The sequence below is a fragment of the Phyllobates terribilis genome, unplaced genomic scaffold (genome assembly GCF_046119375.1).
Source record: "Phyllobates terribilis strain yellow unplaced genomic scaffold, ASM4611937v1 Scaffold_1__5_contigs__length_1240528914, whole genome shotgun sequence".
In the NCBI taxonomy this organism is placed as follows: Eukaryota; Metazoa; Chordata; class Amphibia; order Anura; family Dendrobatidae; genus Phyllobates; species Phyllobates terribilis.
The window spans coordinates 139,872,726-139,896,910 of record NW_027362761.1 but is presented as its reverse complement, the minus strand read 5'-3'; the positions used below and the strand labels follow the sequence as shown (position 1 = coordinate 139,896,910).

Genomic DNA, 24,185 nt, shown 5'->3' with positions numbered 1-24,185 from the left:
ATACTTTCTAGGGATAAATCCTGCTGCCAGGTTCCCTTAAATGTCTGGCAATAGCCATTTGTTATTCTTACAGAAATATGTAACATGGGGCTATGAACTCACTGGTCAAATTTCTCACATATAATTTGAGGCTTTTCTCCAAATAATCACCAATTTAGATTTTGACTCTTCATTCTCACTTGGTTTACCTGTGGATTTGAGAACTTGACTTTGGGATTATTATCAATTTCCCATAACCCTTCATTGAATCCCTTTCGTTTATTTGGTTTAGCATACTTCTCCTTATTTTCTTCATATGGGAATATGTCTTTTGGTCCCAAAAAAGCTCTTAAATGTAAAAAAAAAAAAAAAACAACAACAACACATTGTTAGATCATGAAATGAATAAGTAGAAACAAATTCTTCACAAACATCTTATGTAATTTTAAGCTATGTTCATGTTTTTTGCAGGATTTAGCACGCACTACTTGAAATCTTTAAAAAAAACAAAAACTATTTTTTTGACTAAAGGATGTGAAAAATGGGAAAATCATTTTCTAATAATTAAAACTTCCCTGGTGGTGTAAATAAGCTCTGCAGTGCACACATATACATAACACCTCTGCATGTACAGTACAAGCACACTCCGCTCCAACCACAATACAGTTTAGCTACATCAAAACACACACTATACATTACCACAATTTGACGTTCCTTGCAAGCATGTGACTGATCATATAACTTGAAAGGTCCTTCAGCTATTCAGAAAGTGGAGCATTCTGTGCAGGTCCTAGCTGCTCAGTCTCCTGCCCTGCACGGATCAGATAGATCTGTGTGGGGCAGGATAATAAGAGCAGTTCTCTCTGCGATCTGGAAGGACTGTCCGTGTATTCATTGATCAGATGAAGCTCCCCCCCCCCCCCACTCAAAAAAAAAAAAAACATCTTGGGGCCTGTGCACATATTGCAGATTTGTGGTTTTTTTTCTGCGCAGATTTGTAACAAAACCTGAAGGGTTTCCTGATGTCAGCAAAGTGAATGAGAATACTGAAGTTTCATGCACATGTTGCTTATTTGTGACTTGCAGATTTGATGCAGCTTTAACCCCTTCATGACCTGAGCATTTTCCGTTTTTGAGTTTTCGTTTTTTGCTCCCCTTCTTCCCAGAGCCATAGCCTTTTTATTTTTTGGTCAATATGGCCATGTGGTGGCTTATTTTTTGCGGGATGAGTTGTACTTTAAAACGCCATCACTAGTTTTACCATATCGTGTACTGAAAAACGGGAAAAAAAATCCAAGTGCGGTGAAATTGCAAAAAATGCAATTCTACAGTTGTTTTTTTTTATCTTTCCACGTTTACTGAATGCTAAAACTGACCTGCCATTATTATTCTCCAGGTCATTACGAGTTTGCAGATACCAAACATGTATGGGATCTTTTTTTATTTAAGTGGTGAAAAAAAATCTCCAAAGTTTGCTGAAGAAAAAAAAATAAAAAAATGAAGCCATTTTCCGAGACCCGTAGTGTCTCCATTTTTCGGGATCTGGGGCCGGGTGAGGAGTTATTTTTTGCGCGCCCGGCTGACGTTTTTATTGATACCATTTTGGTGTAGATCCGATGTTTTGATAGCCCGTTATTGCATTTTATTGCAATGTTGCATCGACAAAAAAAAATGTAATTCTGGCGTTTGGAATTTTTTTCTCATCACGCCGTTTACCGATCGGATTAATTCTTTTTTAATATTAAATAGATCGGACGATTCTGAACGCGGCGATACCAAATATGTGTATGTGGGGTTTATTTTTTAGTATTTTATCTTGAATGGGGCAAAAGGGGGGTGATTTAAACTTTTATATTTTTTAATTTTTGTTATATTTTTTAAAACTTTTTTTTTTTTTTTTTTTTTACACTTTTTTCTTGCTTCAATAGTCCCCTTAGGAGACTAGAAGCAGCAACTGTCCGATTGCCTCTGCTACATAGAGGCGATGAGCAGATCACCTCTATGTAGCAGAAATGGTCCTGTGCTATGAGCGCTGACCACTAGGTGCCGCTCACAGCAATCTTTACATGACAACCACTGGGGTCTGCTGCAGACCCAGGGTTGTCATGCCCACCCATCAGTGACCCGCGACCACGTGACAGGGTCACCGATGGGCGGGGTAAGTGAAGCGCTTGACAGCGGCATTTAACTAGTTAACAGTTGCGGGTGGATTGTGATTCCACCCGCGGCTGTTACGGGCACATGTCAGCTGTATGGTTCAGTGCAGGCTCAGCGCCGGAGCCCCCGCTGAACCGGCCTTTCCGACGTAGTGCGTACTATTACTGACCTCGTCGGAAAGGGGTTAAATCTGCAGCATGTCAATTCTTTCAGAATTTTTGATGCAGATTTCATCCATACTAATGGGTGGGGAAAAATCTGCAACAAAAAGGCATGTAAAAAAAGCATTTATTTTTTGCTGTGTTTTTCCTGCCAAGAGATGTAGAAATTTGTGAACCAAATACTGAACATGTGCATATACCTTAATAGTCCAAAAATATGGTAGACACACAAAAATAAGCCATAACATTAAAGCCACCTACTGTATATTTCCCTTTAGTGCTAGGCACACCTTTCAGAAGACCTCTAAAGGTGTCCTGAAGTATATGGCTCTAAGAAATTTATCAGCAGATCTGGACTAAGGTTAGGCCGTGGATGTTGCTTATCTAGGCTTTTCAAAGAATTTCTATAAGGTGCCACATAAGAGGCTAGGACAGAATGTCAAAACAATATTGCTGTGCACATGTTCCGTTTATGGCACGTCTCTTAACCGCTATAGGTTCATAAAAGCAGTGATATGCAGAGTCTTCGGGCGACTTCCGCTAGGAATCTGTCTGCGCTCTATACCTAAAAGTATAGAGTAAAAACTGGCAAAGCCGTGAGAATGACAGCAAAGCCCGTTGGTGAAGCTGCTTCAGGTAAACGGCTGTAAGGATTCTCCTGAAGTGACTTTGACAAGGGAAAACACGGTAGTTGCTCCAGTGCCTAAAAGACACAGTGTACGCTTACCTTTAGGTAAGCTGGAGACATGGGCTACAAAATGGTAATTGAAGCCATGCACTTGCACCGGAGAAACCTTATACAATTATGTACTAGATGGTAAACTCCTGGGTAAAATGGTCACTGAAAAAAACTCTGTTGGATTGGTTGTAGCAAATTGAACTTTAGGGTTCAGTACCAGGCAGCTGCTGCCTAGGACAAAAAATTTTTTAGTGGAAAGATGCTAATGGCAAAAACATAAGGCCTTATTCATTAAGACTGGCGTTGTACCCACCAATGTTTATTAAGAGGCATTTTGAAGTAGGATGTGCCTAATTCATTAGAGGCACACACAACTGAATGAATTTGGCAAAACTAAATGGTGTGCACTTCCTTGGTGTGGGAGATATCATATAGAGAGGTAGTGGGGGGTGGACAACATTTTATACAGGGGCAGTGTGGGGGAGCATGTACTAACGGTGGTTCTGGAGCTGCACTCATGGGCGGACAGTGGTTCTGATCTTGTACACATGTAGCAATCCATAATGTGTTTCAAGGCTATATTAAAACTGAAAGTTTATGAGATTATGAGGAGGATAGTAAGAGCATTATTATTTTTGGAGCAGAAAGTCTCCAAATCCTTCTCAAATACTCAAAATTTGGTTCCGGTGATGTATTAATGCACGGATTGTTGTTTTGGTGATGTATTCATGTAACTGTCTGTTTAAAAACAAAAATTGCTGCCCTTCGAATTGCTTCAGTATGGCATTGTGGCCCTTGGACCGAAAAATGTTGTGCACCCCTGATCAAGAGGAAAGAAAGTTTAATCATCACAGATAGCAATTATTTACTGCAAGAGCAATTAGACTGTGGAACCCTTTTGCCCCATTGTAATGGTTGATTCACTATATTTTTTCTTATAACTAGGACAATTTTTCCAGTGCCGGGACAGGCCTGGGTAAGAATCTTCAGCATGACAGCCGCCTGATCTTGATGGGAATCCTCATGAAGTGACAGAAAACCAACTGAAGCGGGTGAAGAGGTGCCGCCCTTTTATTTCGGATTGTTTCCTGTCCTCGAAGGGCGGATCCTCTCTCAGGTGTGCTGTCATGGGTGAAGGGAAAGTAATTATTCCCGAATATGGGACATCTACTTCAGGTGGTTTTTTTTGCCCATTTCTAGAACAACACTTTAGGATTATAGGTAAAACTCAAAAAGACCTGTATATTTTTTTCAACCTTAACAACTGTATCCTGTAATTTGTGAATTGGAGCCTCCAAAGATGTGACTTATTGCTTCAGCACATCTCAAAAATGGATATCTGGTTGTTACTACCAAAGCAGATTGGCTCAAGCAGTCAATGGCCATCCCCACTGTAACAGAAAGCAAAGAGGCCTGCGGGAGAATACCGGCAACTGGGATTTGTTAGGATTAAAAAAAAAAATACAGGAGTATTTAATTTAGAAAGGTTATACAAAGTAATTTACAAAAAAATAAACAACTAGGAACTCACGTTTCATGGGTGCCAAAAAAGAAAATGGGCATTTTATTTGTGGAAGGTTTTACAGCACCATCAGGAAGTTCATCCACCTGTAGATACAGTTAACAAATGAAAAAGGAAAGAAAAATTACTATTTCTTTCTGGATTAATCAGGAAATCTTTACACAATACTGAAGAAATTATAACCCCTTAACTCATTCAACTCCAAGCCTCTTTTCACCTTCCTGATCAGGCCAAATTTTACAATTCTAACCAGTATCACTTTATGAGGTAATAGCTCTGGAACACTTCAACATATTCCACGGACTCAGAGAATGTTTTTTCGTGACATGTTGTTCATGTTAGTTGTAAATTTTGGTCGATACAATTTGCATTTATTTATGAAAATATCAAAAATTTGACAAAAAAAAAAAAAAGAAAAAATTTCGCAGTTTTCCATCTTTTAATATTTATGTCCTTAACCCCTTCACAACTTATGAAGTACAAATATGTCATAAGTCGTGTCCCGTCATTTGATGCGGTCTCCGGCGCTGAGCACGTATCTTTTCCGGCACATGACAGCTGATTTGATCAGCTGTGATGTGCCCCTAACAGCCACGGATGGATCATCAATCTCTGACAGTGGCATTTAACACGATCGCGCCGAAAACGAGTCAAAAACCCCTGCCACATGATTGTGGGACGCCGATCGGTTGGCATGACAAGCAGGGGTCTGCAGAAGACCCCCGTGCTTGTCATTGCTGATTGGCAAGAAAAGTCGACCCGTGGCTGCGTTCATAGAAGATGATGAGGGCTAAAGCCCTGCTATGTCTAACACAGCTGATCAGACGATCGCAGCTTCAGGTCTCCTAAGGGGACTACTGAAGCAAGTAAAAAGTAGAAAAAAAAAAAAGTGTTTTTAAAAATATTAAGAAAATAAAAAAATACATAAAGTTCAAATCACCCCCCTTTTTCCCCCATTAAATGAAAATCCAAAACACATTTGATATCGTTCAGAAACGACCGATCTATCAAAATATAAACTAAATTAATCCGATCGGTAAACAGCGTAACGAGAAAAAAAAAAATATATTGAAATTCCAGAATTATATTTTTTTGGTTACCGCAACATTGCAATAACAGGCGATCAAAACATTGTATGTGCCCCAAAACGGTATCAATAAAAACATCAGCTCGGCGGCAAAAAATAATCCCTCACTTAGCCCAAGATCCTGAAAAATGGAGACGCAATGGGTCTTGGAAAATGGCATTTTTTAATTTTTATTTATTTATTTTTTACAAATTTTAGATTTTTTTTTCCACCACTTAAAAAATAACCTTTACATGTTTGTAATTTGCAAACTTGTAATAACCTGGAGAACTATAATTGCAAGTCAGTTTTAGCATTTTGGCTGTGTGCCCACGTAGCGTTTTTCAAGCGTTTATGCTGCGTAATTTCCGCAGTGGAAACGCTTGTAAAACGCTAGGTAATCCGCACCCCATGGTCCCCAAGGGGATTCCGCATGTTCTATGCACATGCTGCGGATTTTTCCGCAGTGTTTATGCTGCGTACAAAAATCCGCAGCATGTCATTTAATTTTGCGGAAGTGCAGCGGAACTCCCGCCATTGACTTGCATTGAGACGCACAGAAACCGCGACTGTACATTTTTACAAGCGGCTTCTATGCATCTCTATGTGCGGATGGTACCCAGTTCTGGAGGAGAGAAGACTCTCATCCAGACCTGGGTACCATTGTACCTGTAAAAAAAGAATAAAATAACAAATAAAGTTTATACTCACCTGTCCGGCGTCTTCTCTCTGAATGCCAGCAGCGCTGAAGGACCTTCGGTGACGTCACAGTCATGTGACCGCAGGCCCTTCACCGCTCTGTCTCGCGATATGCCGGCAGCCGGGAACCAGCCAGGAAGCAGCGCTGCAGCCACGCCGGGGCCTCGGGGGTGAGTATAGCTTTTCACACTGTATAAATCCATGCTGTTTGCATGGATTTATACAGTGTGACCTAGTTGTCAAGCACTTTCCAAGTGATGCTATCGCCTGGAAAGTGCTTGTCAATCTGCATGCGGAAACGCATGTGAACCCGCATGTGGATCCGCATGTATTCTGCAGGAAAAACGCATGCACAATCTGCATGCGTTTTTTTCTGCCAGGGAGATGCAGAAATTTTCTGCTTCATTTCTGCATCGTGGGCACATAGCCTTAGTGAGCATGGTAAAAAAAATAAATAAAAATTGTTGAATTGCATTCTTTTTTTTGCACTGCACTTGGATTTTTTTTTCCCGTTTTCCAGTACACTATATGGTAAAATCAATGGTGCCATTTAAAAGTACAACTCGTCCCGCAAAAAACAAGCTCTCACACGGCTATATTGACAGAAAAATAAAAAATTATGGCTGAGAAGAAGGGGAGCATAAATTTAAAAAAAAAAAAAGAAAAAAGAAAATCCCAAGGTCGTGAAGGGGATAAAATCATACAAAATAAACAAACAAACATTTACCACATGTCTACTTCACATCAGCATCATTTTTTAAACATTTTTTTTTGGGGGGGGGGGGGTTAGGAAGTTAGAAGTATTATAAATTAAATCAGCAATTTTTCCTTTTTCCAACAAGATTTATAAAAAAAAAAAAAAAAAAAATTTAGGGTCAACATTCCATTTGAAGTAACTTTGAGGGGACTATGTGACAGAAAATACCCAAAAGTGACAATTTTGAAAACTGCACCCATCAAAACCACATTCAAGAAGTTTATTAACCCTTCAGGAATTAAAGCAATGTGGAAGGAAAAAAACATTTTAACGTTTTCCCACAAAAATGTTGCTTTAGCCACAAATTTTTCATTTTCACAAGGGTAACAGGAGAAAATGGACCCCAAAATTTGTTGTGCAATTCCTCCTGAGTACACGGATACCCCATATGTGGTGGAAAACTACTGTTTTGGCGCACAGCAAGGCTCGATAGGGAAGGAGCAAAAATGGCTTGAACAGATAGCGGACGCCAGGTCACATTTGCAGAGCCCCTGATGTCCCTAAGCAGTGGAAAACACCCACAAGTGACCCCATTTTGGAGACTACACCCCCTCAAGGAACTTATCGAGAGGTGTGGTGAGCACCTTGAACACACAGGAGCTTCACAGAATTTTATAATGTTGAGCTGTGAAAATGAAAAAAAAAAATTTTTCCCACAAAAAAACTGTTGTCTGTTTTTTCCTCAGTACGCCGATACCCCATATGTGGTGGAATACTATGTGGGCACATGGCAGGGCTCAGAAGCAGCGCCAATTAAATTCTGGAGCACAATTCTGGCTGGAATAGATTGTGGATGCCATGTTAGATTTGAAGAGCCCCTGAATTGCCATCACAGCAGAAACTCCCACAAGTGCTTATGGGAGAGCTGGTGCACATGAACTGGTCAGAGACTGACAGCAGCACATAAATGGTGAACAGCAGAGATCAGAGCTTCACTCTGGCTACTTCTGTTAAAGAGAGACGTCGGCTATGTAACACATGCGGCATCTACAGCATATCAAGAAAGCTCAGCACTAGTGATGAGCGAGCATGCTAGGTTAACCGAGCATATTCGAGTGCTTACCGAGTATCTTAGGCACGCTCGTATATTATTTTCGAGTCCCTGCGTCTGCGTGATTTACGGCTGTAAGACAGCCTCAACAAATGTGAGTATTTATTATCAAAGAAGCAATCCCTGCATGTATTGAGGCTGTCTAACAGCCATAAATCATGCAGACGTGGGGACTCAAACATAATATACGAGCATGCCAAAGATAATCGGTAAGCACCTGAGCATGTTTGGTTAAAGGGTTAAAAGAGCATGCTCGCTCATCACTACTCAGCACCTGAAACTCGCCACACTTGCAAATTCCAACATGGATGTACTTATAAGTCCAAATGCCCTAAGGTGTTAACCAGGACTATAGTTAGCGCCATAGCTCAGAGGCCGTAGTTACTATTGACTGCAGCATCTAAGGAGTTACCGTACTTTTCGGACTATAAGACGCACCTAGGTTTTAGAGGAGGAAAATAGGAAAAAAAATTAAGCAAAAAATGTGGTCATGATGCACTGTTAAGGGGAAGGGGGTCTGCCGCTGACACTGTTATAAGGGTAATGTACCCCAATTCTGTTAATATCCCCCATCCTGGTATATATGGCCCCCTCCTTCCTGTTATACGTGGCCCCAATCCACATCCTGATATGCATGGCACCCCAATCCCCCATCCAGGCATGCATAGCACCCGTCATTCCTCTTCCTGGTATGCATGGCACCAACTGATACCTCTTCCTGGTATGCATGGCACCCCCTGATCCCCATCCTGGTATGCATGGCACCCCCTGATCCCCATCTAGGTAGGCATGGCACCCCCTGATCCCCATCACGCTGCACACACAAAAATAAACAATTATACTCACCTCCTCTCTCCTCCAGCGCTGCATCCTGCTCTGCTGCAGACACTCTCACTGTGTGAGCTGCGCATGGCGTCCCTGCTATGCGCCCTCACACAGTGTGAGATGCTGTGCTGGAATAGTCACTGCTTCCCGGACCAGAACTGTGTGTGGGGAGCAGTAACCATTCACTCACCTTAATAGCGCACACACTGTAACTGCAGCGCAGCTCATGCTGCCGCTCTGTGTGCCAGCTATTAAAGACCATGAATATTCACTACAACGCATGGAAGTGGATTGTAGTGAATAGTCATGGTCTTTAATAGCGGGCACACATACTGCAGAGCGGCAGCAGGAGCCGCGCTGCGGCTACAGTGTTTGTACTACACTATGTGCAGAATTATTAGGCAAGTTGTATTTTAGAGGATTATTTTTATTATTGATCAACAACTATGTTCTCAATCAACCGAAAAGACTCATAAATATCCAAGCTTAATATTTTTGGAAGTTGGAGTGTTTTTTTTTTAGATTTGGCTATCTTAGGAGGATATCTGTTTATGCAGGTAACTATTACTGTGCAGAATTATTAGGCAACTTAATAAAAACCAAATATAATCCCATCTCACTTGTTTATTTTCACCAGGTAAACCAATATCAGTGAACAAAATTTAAAAATAAACATTTCTGACATGCAAAAACAAATACCAAAAAAATTAGTGATCAATATAGCCACCTTTCTTTATGATGACACTCAACAGCCTTCCATCCATAGATTCTGTCAGTTGCTTGATCTGTTTTCGATCAACATTGCGTGCAGCAGTCAACACAGCCTCCCAGACACTGTTCCGAGAGGTGTACTGTTTTCCCTCCCTGTAGATCTCACATTTTATGATAGACCACAGGTTCTCTATGGCAGGGTTCCCCAACTCCAGTCCTCAAGGCCCACCAACAGGTCATGTTTTCAGGATTTCCTTAGTATTGCACAGGTGATAATTCCATCATCAGCACAGGCAATAGTTACATCACCTGTGCAATACTAAGGAAATCCTGAAAACATGACCTGTTGGTGGGCCTTGAGGACTGGAGTTGGGGAACCCTGCTCTATGGGGTTCAGATCAGGTGAACAAGGGGGCCATGTCATTATTTTTTCTTCTTTTAGACCTTTACTGGCCAGCCACGCTGTGGAGTAGTTGGATTCATGTGATGGAGCATTGTCCTGCATGAAAATCATGTTTTTCTTGAACGATACCGACTTCTTCCTGTACGACTGCTTGAAGAAGTTGTCTTCCAGAAACTGGCAGTAGGTTTGGGAGTTGAGCTTCACTCCATCCTCAACCCAAAAAGGTTCCACAAGTTCATCTTTGATGATACCAGCCCATACCAGTACCCCACCTCCACCTTGCTGGCGTGTGAGTCGGAGTGGAGCTCTCTGCCCTTTATTGATCCAGCCTCTGGCCCATCCATCTGGCCCATCAAGAGTCACGCTCATTTCTTCAGTCCATAAAACCTTTGAAAAATCAGTCTTAAGATATTTCTTGACCCATTCTTGACGTTTTATCTTATGTTTCTTGTTCAAAGGTGGTCATTTTTCAGCCTTCCCTACCTTGGCCATGTCCCTGAGTATCACACACCTTGTGCTTTTTGATACTCCAGTAACGTTGCAGCTCTGAAATCTGGCAAAACTGGTGGCGAATGGCATCTTGGTAGCTTCACGCTTGATTTTCCTCATTTCATGGACAGTTATTTTGCGCCGTTTTTGACCAACACGCTTCTTGCGACCCTGTGGGCTATTTGCCATGAAACGCTTGATTGTTCGGTGATCACGCTTCAAAAGTTTGGAAATTTCAAGACTGCTGCATCCCTCTGCAAGACATCTCACAATTTTGGACTTTTCAGAGCCCGTCAAATCTCTCTTCTGACCCATTTTGCCAAAGGAAAGGAAGTTGCCTAATAATTAAGCACACCTTATATAGGGTGTTGATGTCATTAGTTAACACCCCTCCTCATTACAGAGATGCACATCACCAGATTTACTTAATTGGTAGTTGGCTCTCAAGCCTATGCAGCTTGGAGTAGGACAACATGTATAAAAAGTATCAAAGTGATCAAAATACGCATTTGCCTAATAATTCTGCACGCGGTGTATTAAGGAAAATGAATATTCATTGCTCTCCACGCCCATGGCGCTGCCGCCACCCACAGCCATAGGTATATAGAACGGGGCACAGTTCGGACTATAAGACGCACCCCCACTTTCTACCAAAATTTGGGAGGAAAAAAGTGCATCTTATAGTACGAAAAATACGGTAAATGGCAATGATAGGAGCAAGTTCCTGTGATCACATAGGGATTAAAATTAAAGACATTAAATAATGTAAGTGAACAATTTTTTACAAAAAAAAAAACGCACAAATTATTCATAGCAATGCAGAAATTCAGATTTGAAATTAAGTACTTAACTCACCCTGGCAGGCCAATGAGGATACCCCTTCATCTTGGCAAAAATTAAATCTCCAGGTTTGAAGTCACGAGTCATTGTCTTTCGATAAATCAGAGACAGCAGCAGAAAATGAAACGGTCTACGTACAATGAAACCGTTTAAGTTCAAAATGTACCTACAAGGTGACAAAAAATATATATAAGAACCTGTTTTCTCATAGTCTACCTGTCAATTAAAGAATAGTTAGGTTAAGGGGAATCTGTCAGTAGGCTCAACCCTCCTTAGCCGTCTAAATGGGTGTGTAGGTCATAGGAAGCTGAATAAAATGATAACTTGATATCTGCAATCTTTTGTCTTATTCCAGAGAAATCCACATTTTTGTGATATAGAAATAAACTCCAAAAACAAAGCTTTACATAAGGCAAAAAGTAAAATAAAAAATATAAATTTTATTAAACAATTATTTAAAAACAATACAAACATATATGTAATAAAAAGTGAGAAAAAAAACAATGGTACAAGACAGAAGGTGGGTAGACCTAGGGATAGTTTAGAGTGGGTATATACATTGGGTACGGAAAGTATTCAGACAAGTTTACATTTTTCACTCTTTAATACCTACAAAGCACACATGTGGAGTCATTAAAAGATCCAAACATTTACCGTTTTTAGGAATAATCATGATTTTATTAAACACTAGTCATACAAACATGATAATAAAAGAACTGTGCTCATTTTAGCAACAGTACAAGAGAAAAATTCCTCAAATATTTAGAACAAGATCCAGATATAGGCTCACAATTAGTGCAGTGCAAATTGCATTTGCACTGCACTGATTGTGAGCCTATATCTGGATCTTGTTCTAAATATTAATGAGGAATTTTTCTCTTGTACTGATTCCAGCCAATTTTGCGTTCAAAAAGTCACACTGTGCACCTTCCATTTTCTCCTCTTAACCCTGTGAAAATAAAAAATTTGGGGCTAAAAGATCATTTTTGTGGAAAAAGTTAGATTTTTTTTATTTTCACGGCTCCATGTTATAAACTTCTGTGAAGCACCTAGGGGTTAAGGGTGCTCACCACACATCTAGATAAGTTCCCTGAGGGGTCTAGTTTCCAAAATGGTGTCACTTGTGGGGGATTTCTACTGTTTAGGCACATCAGGGGCTCTGCAAACCAGGGCTGTGAAGTCGGAGTCGGTATAAAATGGACCGACTCAGACTCCTAAAATATATAATAAATTCAGTACAGTAGTTCAATGCAGAATGTGCTGAATATTTTTTCATAGGAATTTGGGAAAGTTATGAAATGTCCTATAAATGGCTGTTCTATTCCTGATCTAAGGCTACATTCACACACAGCGTTTTAGCTGCGTTTTTTGAGGATACGTTTTTCAGCTGTAAAAGCAGATCAGCTTTTTAACCCCTTAACCGGTTCAGGACCGCCCACTGTACATAAACGTCGGCGCTGCCCGGGCTCTGTGCAGCGCCGACGTTTAGAAACGGTGGGTGGTCCCGCAGCGCTCAGGACCCCCAGGGTCCTGCTAGCGCTGCGGTACCGGTTCAGAGCGATAGCTCTGACATGTGGCATCATAGGGACCTGAATGGATCAGGTCCCCATGATGTTAACCTGTTCCTATCTTCTAGATGCCACGATCAATAGCGATCGCGGCATTTAAAAGATAGTAACAGCTGGTGGTCGGCGATCGGGACCCCCCACATACCTCAGGAGCGGCGGGGATCCCGGTGCTGTGACCTCTGACATCATTGAGACCTGATTGGCTCAGGTCTCGATGATGTCAGCGTCACACCAGCCAATCAGAGAGATCACCAGGGAAGTTTGTTTTAGCAACAAACTTTCCCGGGCGATCTGCCTGATAAATACACTGTTTCTCCTCCGATCTCAGTGAGAGAGCAGAGGAGAAAGTGTGACAAGAGCTGTGTCAGCCTTGCCACTGTGAAAGTAAAAAAAATAAAATAAAAAAGAAAGTAAGAGTTAGGGTTAGTGAGTCTGTCAGATCAGTCAGTCCTGTCAGATCAGTCAGTCCTGTCAGATCAGTCAGTCCTGTCAGATCAGTCAGTCCTGTCAGATCAGTCAGTCCTGTCAGATCAGTCAGTCCTGTCAGATCAGTCAGTCCTGTCAGATCAGTCAGTCCTGTCAGATCAGTCAGTCCTGTCAGATCAGTCAGTCCTGTCAGATCAGTCAGTCCTGTCAGATCAGTCAGTCCTGTCAGATCAGTCAGTCCTGTCAGATCAGTCCCGTCCGTTCAGTCCGGTCCGTTCAGTCCAGTCAAAAAATCTAAAAATAAAATGGCCCGTCAGACTTATACCGCAGAGGAGGTGTATGCCCTGCTGTGTTCTGACACTGATGACAGCGCAATCTCAGATGGAGATGTGGATTTTGAGGGCTTTAGTAGCGGCGACACTGAGAGCTCAGAAATGAGCATTGATTCTGGTCCATCCTCAAGCCCAAGGACCAGTACAGCAATAGGGGCAAATAGCGCTACTGGAGAAACGTCTCCAAATCAGGGAACACTGCCCAATACAAGCGCTGTCCCTGCTACTAGTGAATTGGCGCACGCCAGTGTACAAGGGGCTTTGCCACATGATCTAGCATTTCCCAGATGGGAGGCTTCGGATTCGGCTGCTCCATTCAGCCCTGATTTCAACGCCACTCCTGGTATAAATGTGGAGGTGGAAGATTTTGGACCAATTCATTTTTTTAATTTGTTTTTTACAGACAGCTTGCTAGAGCATATTGTCGTGCAAACAAATTTATATGCATCCCAATTCATAAGCCAGAATCCCCGATCTTACTATGCTAGGCCAAATTTATGGACACCAACTAATGTCCCGGAAATAAAAATTTTTTTAGGACTTACATTTGCCATGGGGCTTGTTAAAAAACCGAGCATTCGATCCTACTGGTCCAACCACCCTGTTCAAGCCACCCCTATGTTTTCAGTCATTCTGCCTAGGACCCGTTATGAAATGCTCATGCGGTTTTGGCATTTTAACGACAATAGTCAATGCCTGCCCAGAAATGCCCCAGAACATAACAGGTTATATAAAATTAGACCCATCATTGAAAATTTGTCAGAATAATTCTTAAGCCTCTACACCCCAACACAAAATATTTCTATAGATGAGTCCCTTGTAAACTTCAAAAGGAAGACTGCACCTCAAGCAATTTATCCCATCTACAAGGGCAAGGTTTGGAATAAAGATCTATAAAATGTGCGAAAGTTCAACCGGATACACATCCGCTTTCCGCATATATGAGGGGAAAGATAGCCAACTAAACCCACCAGGATGCCCTACTTATCTGGGGACATCTGCAAAAATTGTTTGGGAGCTGATAAGTCCATTTTTTCAAAAAGGCTACAATCTATATGTGGACAATTATTAACCAGCATACCCCTATTTAAAAGTCTGGTTGAACACAACATTGGGGCTTGTGGGACCATCCGTAAAAACCGTCAGGGGTTTCCACAACCATTGGTCAACCAAAAGTTCCAAAAGGGGCAGTCAGGGGCTGTACGCAATGGAGAGCTGCTTGCCCTGAAATATAGGGATAAGAGGGATATTTTTGTCCTCAGCTCGATCCACACAGATGCCACAAGGGCCACTGTAGAACTAGGATCCACCACTCCGAAGCAAAAACCTGTGTCAGTCATTGACTACAACAAACACATGGGGGGTGTGGACCTTGCAGACCAGGTTCTACAGCCATACCAGGTATCAAGAAAGTCCTATACCTGGTATAAAAAGTTGGTTATCTATTTGTTTCAGGTGGCCACATACAATTCTTTTGTGTTGTACAAAAAAGCAGGAAATTCAGATCCTTTTCTTGATTATCAAGAAAAGGTAATTGAAAATCTTGTCTTTCAAAGTGTTAGCCCCGCTCATCCATTAGAATCTGAGGATGTGAAAAGACTCACTGAGCGACATTTTATTGCACTTATTCCAGCAACGGAAACAAGAAGGAACCCCCAGAAAAGATGTCGTGTATGTACTAAGAGAGGAATGAGGCGTGATACCCGCTACTATTGCCCACAATGCCCATCATTGCCAGCCTTATGCGTCACTGACTGCTTTAAAATCTACCACACAGAACCACGTTTTTAAACTGTAAAAATGTATCCCAATTTGTCATTCAAACATTTGGTTCATTTAGTGAATGACATATTCGAGTAGAGCTCACTTAATTTCCAGGGGGGGGTTCTCCAGAATCTAAACCTTCCATTGCGTGCTTGTTTCTGGAAATCATCCATCGAGTTAAAATGGTCACTAAACCCATAGATGAATTCCCAGAGGGGTGTCACTTCAGGGGGGATTCTTTAGCTCTGGTACTCTGAAAAGTGCCAGAACAGCATAATCCCCCCTAAGTGACCCCATTATGGAAATGACACCTCTGTGGGAATTCATCTATGGGTTTAGTGACCATTTACCTACTTATTTTCCCACCACTAGATTAATTTATACAGAGGAGTAGATTGTAAAATTCGGTCACTTGTTGTGGGTTTCCTCTGTTTAGGCACCTCAGGGGCTCTCCAAATGCAACATGGCGTCCGCTATCCATTCCAGTCAAATTTCCATTCCAAAAGTCAAATGGCGCTCCTTACCTTCCGAGCCATGCCGTGCGCCCAAACAGTGGCTTTGCACCACATATGGGGTATCAGCGTGCTCAGGAGAAATTGCACAACACATTTTGGGGTCCAATTTTCTGGCTGCCCTTGTGAAAATTAAAAATTTGAGGCTAAAGTAGCAGTTTTGTGAAAAAAAGTTAAATGTTCATTGTTTTCTTCCACATTCCAAAAATTCCTGTGAAGCACCTGAAGGGTTAATAAACTTCTTGAATGTGGTTTTGAGCACCTTGAGGGGTGCAGTTTTTAGAATGGTATCACTTTTATTTTCTGTCATAAAGGCTCCTCAAAGTCACTTCAAATAAGATGTGGTCCCTAAAAAAATGTTTTTGTAAATTTTGTTGTAAAAATGAGAAATCGCTGGTCAACTTTTAACCCTTATAGCTTCCTAACAGAAAAAAATTTTGGTTCCAAAATTGTGCTGATGTGAAGTAGACATGTGGGAAATGTTATTCATTAACTATTTTGTGATATATCTCTCTGATTAAAGGGCATGAAAATTCAAAGTTTGAAAATTGCAAAATTTTAAAAATTTTCGCCAAATTTCCGATTTTTTCACAAATAAACGCAAGTGATATCGAAGAAATTTTACCACTATCATGAAGTACAATATGTCACAAAAAAACAATCTCAGAATCAGGGGGATCCGTTGAAGCGTTCCAGAGTAATTACCTCATAAAGTGACAGTGGTCAGAATTGAAAAAATTGGCCCGGTCACGAAGGCAAAAACAGGCTCTGGCGCGAAGTGGTTAAGGACCAGAGCTTTTTCTGTTTTTGCTTTTTCGTTTTTTGCTCCCCTTGTTCCCAGAGCCATAGCGTTTTTATTTTTTGGTCAATATGGCCATGTGAGGGCTTATTTTTTGCGGGACGAGTTGTACTTTTCAACGCCATTACTAGTTTTACCATATCGTGTACGGGAAAAAAATTCCAAGTGCGGTGAAATTGCAAAAAAAGTGCAATACCACAGTTGTTTTTTATTTATTTTTTTACCACGTTCACTGAATGCTAAAACTGACCTGCCCTTCTTATTCTACAGGTCATTACGAGTTCATAGACACCAAACATGTATAGGTTCTTTTATATTTAAGTGGTGAAAAAAAATTCCAAAATTTGGTAAAAAAAAAAAATATAGCGCCATTTTCCGAGACCCGTAGCGTCTCCATTTTTCGAGATCTGGGGCTGGGTGAGGGCTTATTTTTTGCGAGCCAGGCTGACGTTTTTATTAATAACATTTTGGGGTAGATCCGATGTTTTGATCGCCCGTTATTGCATTTTATTGCAATTTTGCAGCGACCAAAAAACGTAATTCTGGCGTTTAGAATTTTTTTCTCGTTACGCCGTTTACCGATCGGATTAATTCTTTTTTTAGATTGATAGATCGGGCGATTCTGAACGCGGCGATACCAAATATGTCTATGTAGGTTTTTTTTTTATATATATATTTTATTTTGAATGGGGCGAAAGAGGGGTGATTTAAACGTTTATATTTTTTTAATAATTTTAAAAACTTTTTTTTTTCACTTTTTGCTTGCTTCAATAGTCTCCATAGGAGACTAGAAGCAGCACTTGTTTGATCGGCTCTGCTACATACAGGGGACGAGCAGATCCCCTGCGTGCAGCAGAAATGGTCCTGTGCTATGAGCGCCGACCACTAGGTGGCACTCATAGCGACCAGATCATGGCAACCACAGGCGTCTGCTGCAGACCCTGGGTTGTCATGCCCACCCATCGGTGACCCGCGATCACGTGACGGGATCGCCGATGGGCGGGGCTTATGATGCGCTACCCGGAAGAGCGCGTTAAATGCCGCTGTCGGAGACTGACAGCGGCATTTAACATGTTAACAGCCGCGGGTGGATCGCGATTCCACCCGGGGCTGTTGCGGGCACATGTCAGCTGTAAGAATCAGCCGACATGTGCTCGGTTCAGTGCGGGCTCAGTGCAGCAGCCCTCACTGAACGGGGGGATGCCAAATGTGCGTACTAATACGGCATGGGTTGCAAAGGGGTTAAAAAACCGCATCACCTGAAAGGTTTTTGAGCTCATAGATAATGTTTTCAATAGCAAAAGCAGATTAGAAAAACGCCGAACAAACTGACATGCTCATTCTTTGTGAGGATCCGTTTTTGAGCCCAAAAACGGATCCTCACAAAACGATGTGTCTGAATGTCATATCTTGAAACCCATTGACTTTGCTGGGATGCCCAGAGTCACTGCATTTTGCTGCAAAAACCGGATCCGCAAAAACGCTGTGTGTGAATCATGGCCTTAGCCAGCGAGGGGCAGCTGCCCCCCCCCAGAAGCAGGGGTACGCACATATCAGAACTCACTTGTATGCTACAGTGCTCCCGTCCTGCATCGGCTCCAGACTGCAGGGGGCAATCTCCCCTCCTCTGTCCAGTCTTCTTCCGTCTTCACCAGAGAGAGGAGGGGGAGGGGTGCCTGCCCTGCACAGGATCCGATTCCTGGGCCCCGAGCTGGAGAAAGTGAGAAAGTGAAAGTACTACTGCTCATCTCTGTCACACGAAGGTAACGAATGCTAATATTGTAGGTGATTATTATGTGCTTTCTGTACAATGTGTGAACTATATGCGCGATATGTGCAATGTACTATTTGCTGTCTGTAGCTGTCATCTGTCTATCACACTCTATCCCTCCCTCTATCCATCCCTCCCTCTATCCATCCCTCCCTCTATCCATCCATCCCTCTATCCATCCATCCCTCTATCCATCCCTCCATCCCTCCCTCCATATGGCTATCATCTATCTATCCATATATTTATCCATCCATCCCTCCCTCTATCCATCCATCCCTCCCTCTATCCATCCATCCATCCATCCATCCCTCCCTCTATCCATCCCTCTATCCATCCATCCCTCTATCCATCCATCCCTCTATCCATCCATCCCTCTATCCCTCCCTCCATATGGCTATCATCTATCTATCCATATATTTATCCATCCATCCCTGTATCTATCTATCTATCCATCCTTCTATTAATATATCTATTCCTCCATCCGTCCCTCCGTCTATCTATCTGTCCCTCCATCCATCTATCTTATCTATCTATCCATCCATATGGCTACCCATCATCTATCTATCCATATATTTATTTATCCATCCATCCCTGTATCTATCTATCTCTCCATCCCTCTATTTACCTATCCATCCCTCTATTAATCTATTCCTCCAACTATCCCACCATCTATCTATCCATCCCTGCATCTATCTATCCCTCTATGACTTTATCTATCTATCCATCCATTTATCCATATCCATTTATCCATATCTTATCTGTACCAAAAAGAATGAAGCTTTGACTGAGGTAGCAGTTAGAATGAGTGGCCTACAGGAGGACAGCCAGGCGCAAGAGGACTTGGGTCCTGACAGTGCTACTGCTGCCATATCTTCATCCTCATCAGATGAGGAGTTTGACTTTGACAAGTATTTGGATGACATGGAGCAGGCAAAGCGTTGCCGCAAGGAAAAAGATTTCACTCCGTCTCCTATAGCAAGCAGATTGACCATATTTCAGCAAAATGTTTCACTTGCTCTCAAAGAAATAGAAAAATTCAACCGTTCATCAAAACTGACAGTGCATGAGGGCATTCCTTTATACCCAGAAATTGTTAGAGATGTTGCCTATGTGGTTACGACTTTGCCTCCAACCGCCTTAAAATTATTAGGTCAGATTTGAGGTCATCTATGAAGGAAGATCTGATGGAGGCAATTCTATTTCTTAGAAATTCATAGACTGCACAAATGTTATTTAGTATGTTTTTGTTGAAAACTGTTTTTTGCCACTTACATAGTTTATTACATAGTGTATTACATATTTACAATTTATTAGTTTGTGTTCTAAAGTTGTATTCCAATAAATATATTTATGTTCTATCTAAATATCATGATTATTGTATCATAAAAATGATTAAATGTCTGATGTTCACAATGTACTACAATAAATTTTTCACTTAAATATAAGCAATATATGTGGGAGTCAGATTCGTGGAGTCGGTGTAAGGGAAATTGAGGAGTCGGAGTCGCAGGTTTGGCTTACCGACTCCACAGCCCTGCTGCAAACGCAACATGGCGTCCGCTAATTATTCACGCAAATTTTACATTCAAAAAGTCAAATGGCACTCCTTTCCTTCAGAACCCTGCCGTGCTCCCAAGCAGTGGTTTTCCCCCACGTATGGGGTATCAGGTTACTCAGGAGAAATTGCACAAGTTGCATGGTGCAATTTCTCCTGTTACCATTATGAAAATGGAAAACTGGGGGCTGAAAAACATTTCTGTGGGAAAAATGTGAAGCTCCATGTTATAAACTTCTGTGAAGCACCTGGGAGGTCATGGTGCTCACCACACATTTCCCTGAGGGGTCTAGTTTCCATAATGGTATCACTTATGGGGGGTTTCCACTGTTTAGGCACATCAGGGGCTCTGCAAACGCAACATGGCGTCCGCTAATTATTCAAGCAAATTTTACATTCAAAAAGTCAAATGGCGCTCCTTCCCTTCTGAGCCCTGCCGTGCGCACAAACAGTGTTTTTTCCCCACGTATGGGGTATCTGCATGTTCAGGGGAAATTGCACAACAAATATAGGGGTCCATTTTTTCCTGTTACCACTGCAAAAATAAAACAATTTGGGTCTGAAGTAACACTGTTGTGAAAAAACTTAAATGTTCATTGTTTTCTTCCCCATTCAAAAAATTCCTGTGAAGCACCTGAAGGGTTAATAAACTTCTTGAATGTGGTTTTGAGCACCTTGAGGGGTGCAGTTTTTAGAATGGTGTGTGTCACTTTTGGGTATTTTCTGTCATAAAGGCCCCTCAAAGTCACTTCAAATGTGATGTGGTCCCTAAAAATGGTTTTGCAAATTTTGTTGGAAAAATGAGAAATCGCTGGTCAACTTTTAACCCTTATAGCTCCTTAATAAAATAAAAAAATAAAAATGTTGGTTCCAAAATTGTGCTGATGTAAAGTAGACATGTGGGAAATGTTATTTATTAACTATTTTGTGTGATATATCTGTCTGATTTAAGGGCATAAAAATTCAAGTTTTGAAAATTGCAAAATTGTAAAAACTTTTTTGCCAAATTTCCGATTTTTTCACAAATAAACGCAAGTGATATAGAAGACATTTTACCACTATCATGAAGTACAATATGTCACGAAAAAACAATCTCAGAATCAGCGGGATCCATTGAAGCATTCCAGAGTAATTACCTCATAAAGAGATAGTGGACAGATTTGTAAAAATTGGCCCGGTCATTAACGTGCAAACAACCATCGGGGGTAAAGGGGTTAAAGTACACTCTGCACCCCATCTTGACTGAAAAAAACAAATGTAGAAATGTTTGCAAATTTATTAAAAAGAAAAACTGAAATATCACATGGTCATAAGTATTCAGACCCTTTGCTCAGTATTGAGTAGAAGCACCCTTTTGAGCTAGTACAGCCATGAGTCTTCTTGGGAATGATGCAACAAGTTTTTCACGCCTGGATTCCTCTGCCATTCTTCCTTGCAAATCCTCTCCAGTTCCGTCAGGTTGGATGGTGAACGTTGGTGGACAGCCATGCTCAGATCTCTCCAGAGATGCTCAATTGAGTTTAGGTCAGGGCTCTGGCTGGGTCAGTCAAGAATGGTCACAGCGTTGTTCGGAAGCCACTCCTTTGCTATTTTAGCTGTGTGCTTAGTGTCATTGTCTTGTTGGAAGGTGAACCTTCGGCCAAGTCTGAGGTCCAGAGCACTCTGGAAGAGGTTTTCATCCAGGATATCTCTGTACTTGGCCGCATTCATGTTTCCTTCAATTGCAACCAGTCGTCCTGTCCCTGCAGCTGATGCTGCCACCACCATGTTTCACTGTTGGGATTGTATTGGCAGGTGATGAGCAGTGCCTGGATTTCTCCACACATACCACTTAGAATTATCACCAAAAAGTTCTATCTTTGTCTCATCAGACCAGAGAATCTTATTTCTCATAGTCTGGGAGTCCTTCATGTGTTTTTGCGGGCTTTCATGTGTCTTGTACTGAGGAGAAGCTTCCCTCGGGCCACTCTGCCATAAAGGCCCGACTGGTGGAGGGCTGCAGTGATAGTTGACTTTGTGGAACTTTCCCCCATCTCCCTACTGCATCTCTGGAGGTCAGCCACAGTGATCTGGGGTTCTTCTTTACCTGTCTCACAAAGCCTCTTCTCCCATGATTGCTCAGTTTGGCTGGACAGCCAGGTCTAGGACTTCTGGTGGTCACAAACTTCTTCCATTTAAGGATTATGGAGGCCACTGTGCTCTTAGGAACCTTGAGTAATGAAGAAATTCTTTTAGAACCTTGGCCAGATCTATGCCTTGCCACAATCCTGTCTCTGAGCTCCTTGGGCAGTTCCTTTGAGCTCATGATTCTCATTTGGTCTGACATGCACTGTGAGGTCTTATATAGACAGGTGTGTGCCTTTCCAAATCAAGTCCTATCAGTTTAATTAAACACGCCAATGAAAGAGTAGAACTATCTCAAGGAGGATCACAAGGAAATGGACAGCATGTGACTTAAATATGAGTGTCTGAGCAAAGGGTCTGAATACTTATGACCATGTGATATTTCAGTTTTTCTTTTTTAATAAAATTTGCAAAATTTCTACATTTGTTTTTTTTTTTCAGTCAAGATGGGGTGCAGAGTCTACTTTAATGAGAAAAAAAAATGAACTTTTTAGAATTTACCAAATGGCTGCAATGAAACAAAGTGAAAAATTTAAAGGGGTCTGAATACTTTCCGTACCCACTGTATACACTACGCCAATAAGCAAAATAGACCTAATTAATTCAGTTATAAATATTAGATATTACATAATCAATTCAAATATGGCAAAATACAATAATTCTTAAATGAGTTCAAGTTGGAAGATAGAAAATAAAATCATGAAAAAAAGAGGTCCTGTTAAATATCAAAGACATTTGGGGATATCAGGCAAAGCCACTTTTCATAGACAAAGTATTCAAAGATATAGTGAGGCAACATTGCCATAATTACAAAACTACAATGTAACACCCAATGTTATGGAAGTGGCCTGGCTCCATTCCCCAATAGTGAATGATTGTTCATTACAGCCAAAAAAGAAGGCGAATCATGTATCAACCACAGGTATTAATGAAAGATCCCTGGACGAAGAATTTCAATGTGAAACGCACGTTGGGTGTGGCGAGTCCCCGGGACAACTTTGTAAACACATGATTCGCCTTGTTTTTTGGCTCTAAACGAACAATCATGCACCAAATTTGCGATCAGTGGAGCGGGAGCACAGGAGGCAGGGTCGCTGATACAGGAAGCCGGCGGCAGCAGGAGACATTGAGCCGAGATCTAAATCTGCGCATGCGCCGCCTCCAGAGGCAATTTTCCTGAAGCCCACTGCCAGAAAATCAATGTACAGAGCAGGGAATCCACACCTGCCTCACCGCCGCCATTTTCTTGAAGCCCAGGGACCGCAGCATCGCCACGCTCCTACTGCCGCCAGCTTCCTGCTGTAGCAACCCTGCTGCTTTTAACTCTTAACATATATGGCTCGGGTGTGCCAAATAATAAGCAGCGCATGGTCATTTAAAGTTCTTCAGCAACCCCTTCTTACTGTTGTAAGGCATTGTAAGTGTATGATCATTGCAGTCAATCAGTGGACAACTTATAGGTTTTCTCCATTAGTTTTTTTTTATTTATATCCCAAGGATAGGTCATCAATACCAGATTCATAGGGGGTTCAGACAGCAGCCGGATGTTCGCAATGGCGGATCTAAACAGAACAGCCTTGTCAACTTCTGGGCACTACTACAGATCCACTCCTATTTATTTGGCAGCTGAACTTGAGGAGTTAACCATGGGATAGGTTATCGATATAAAAGATGGGAAATCTACTCAGCAGTAAGAAGGAGCGTCGCGGGGTGGGAATCAGTAGGCGAGGATGTGATTATGTTAAATTAAAGTGTGTAAAGCCCCTCTTAAAAGAGGTATTCCTGAGTTATGGTATTTCTTAAAGGGGTTGTCCACTTTGACATTGAAGCGGCCGCCTACATTAAGTGCTTACCGGCAGTGCCTGGCCATCAAGTTGTAGTGGCCGAAGCTTGCAACTGCACATCTGCCTCCCATTCAATTGAATAGGAGGCGGATGTGCAGTAACAAGCGCCACCCACTGCAACTTGACGGCCAGGCACCGCAGTAAAGGACTT

General features: G+C 41.7%; 1 protein-coding gene across 3 annotated transcripts in view; it reads right to left on the bottom strand.

Moving 5' to 3' along the window:
- PSIP1 (PC4 and SRSF1 interacting protein 1) overlaps positions 1 to 24,185 on the bottom strand; it is a 121,185-nt gene that overhangs the window by 85,203 nt on the left and 11,797 nt on the right. For all 3 annotated transcript variants that reach the window (XM_073667795.1, XM_073667804.1, XM_073667814.1), the window contains exons 2-4: positions 11,355 to 11,505; positions 4,508 to 4,584; positions 189 to 327 (exon numbers count right to left, since the gene is read on the bottom strand). In XM_073667795.1, the coding sequence (XP_073523896.1) occupies positions 189 to 327; positions 4,508 to 4,584; positions 11,355 to 11,426 (288 nt within the window). In that variant the 5' untranslated portion in view covers positions 11,427 to 11,505. The remainder of the gene's footprint in view (positions 1 to 188; positions 328 to 4,507; positions 4,585 to 11,354; positions 11,506 to 24,185) is intronic.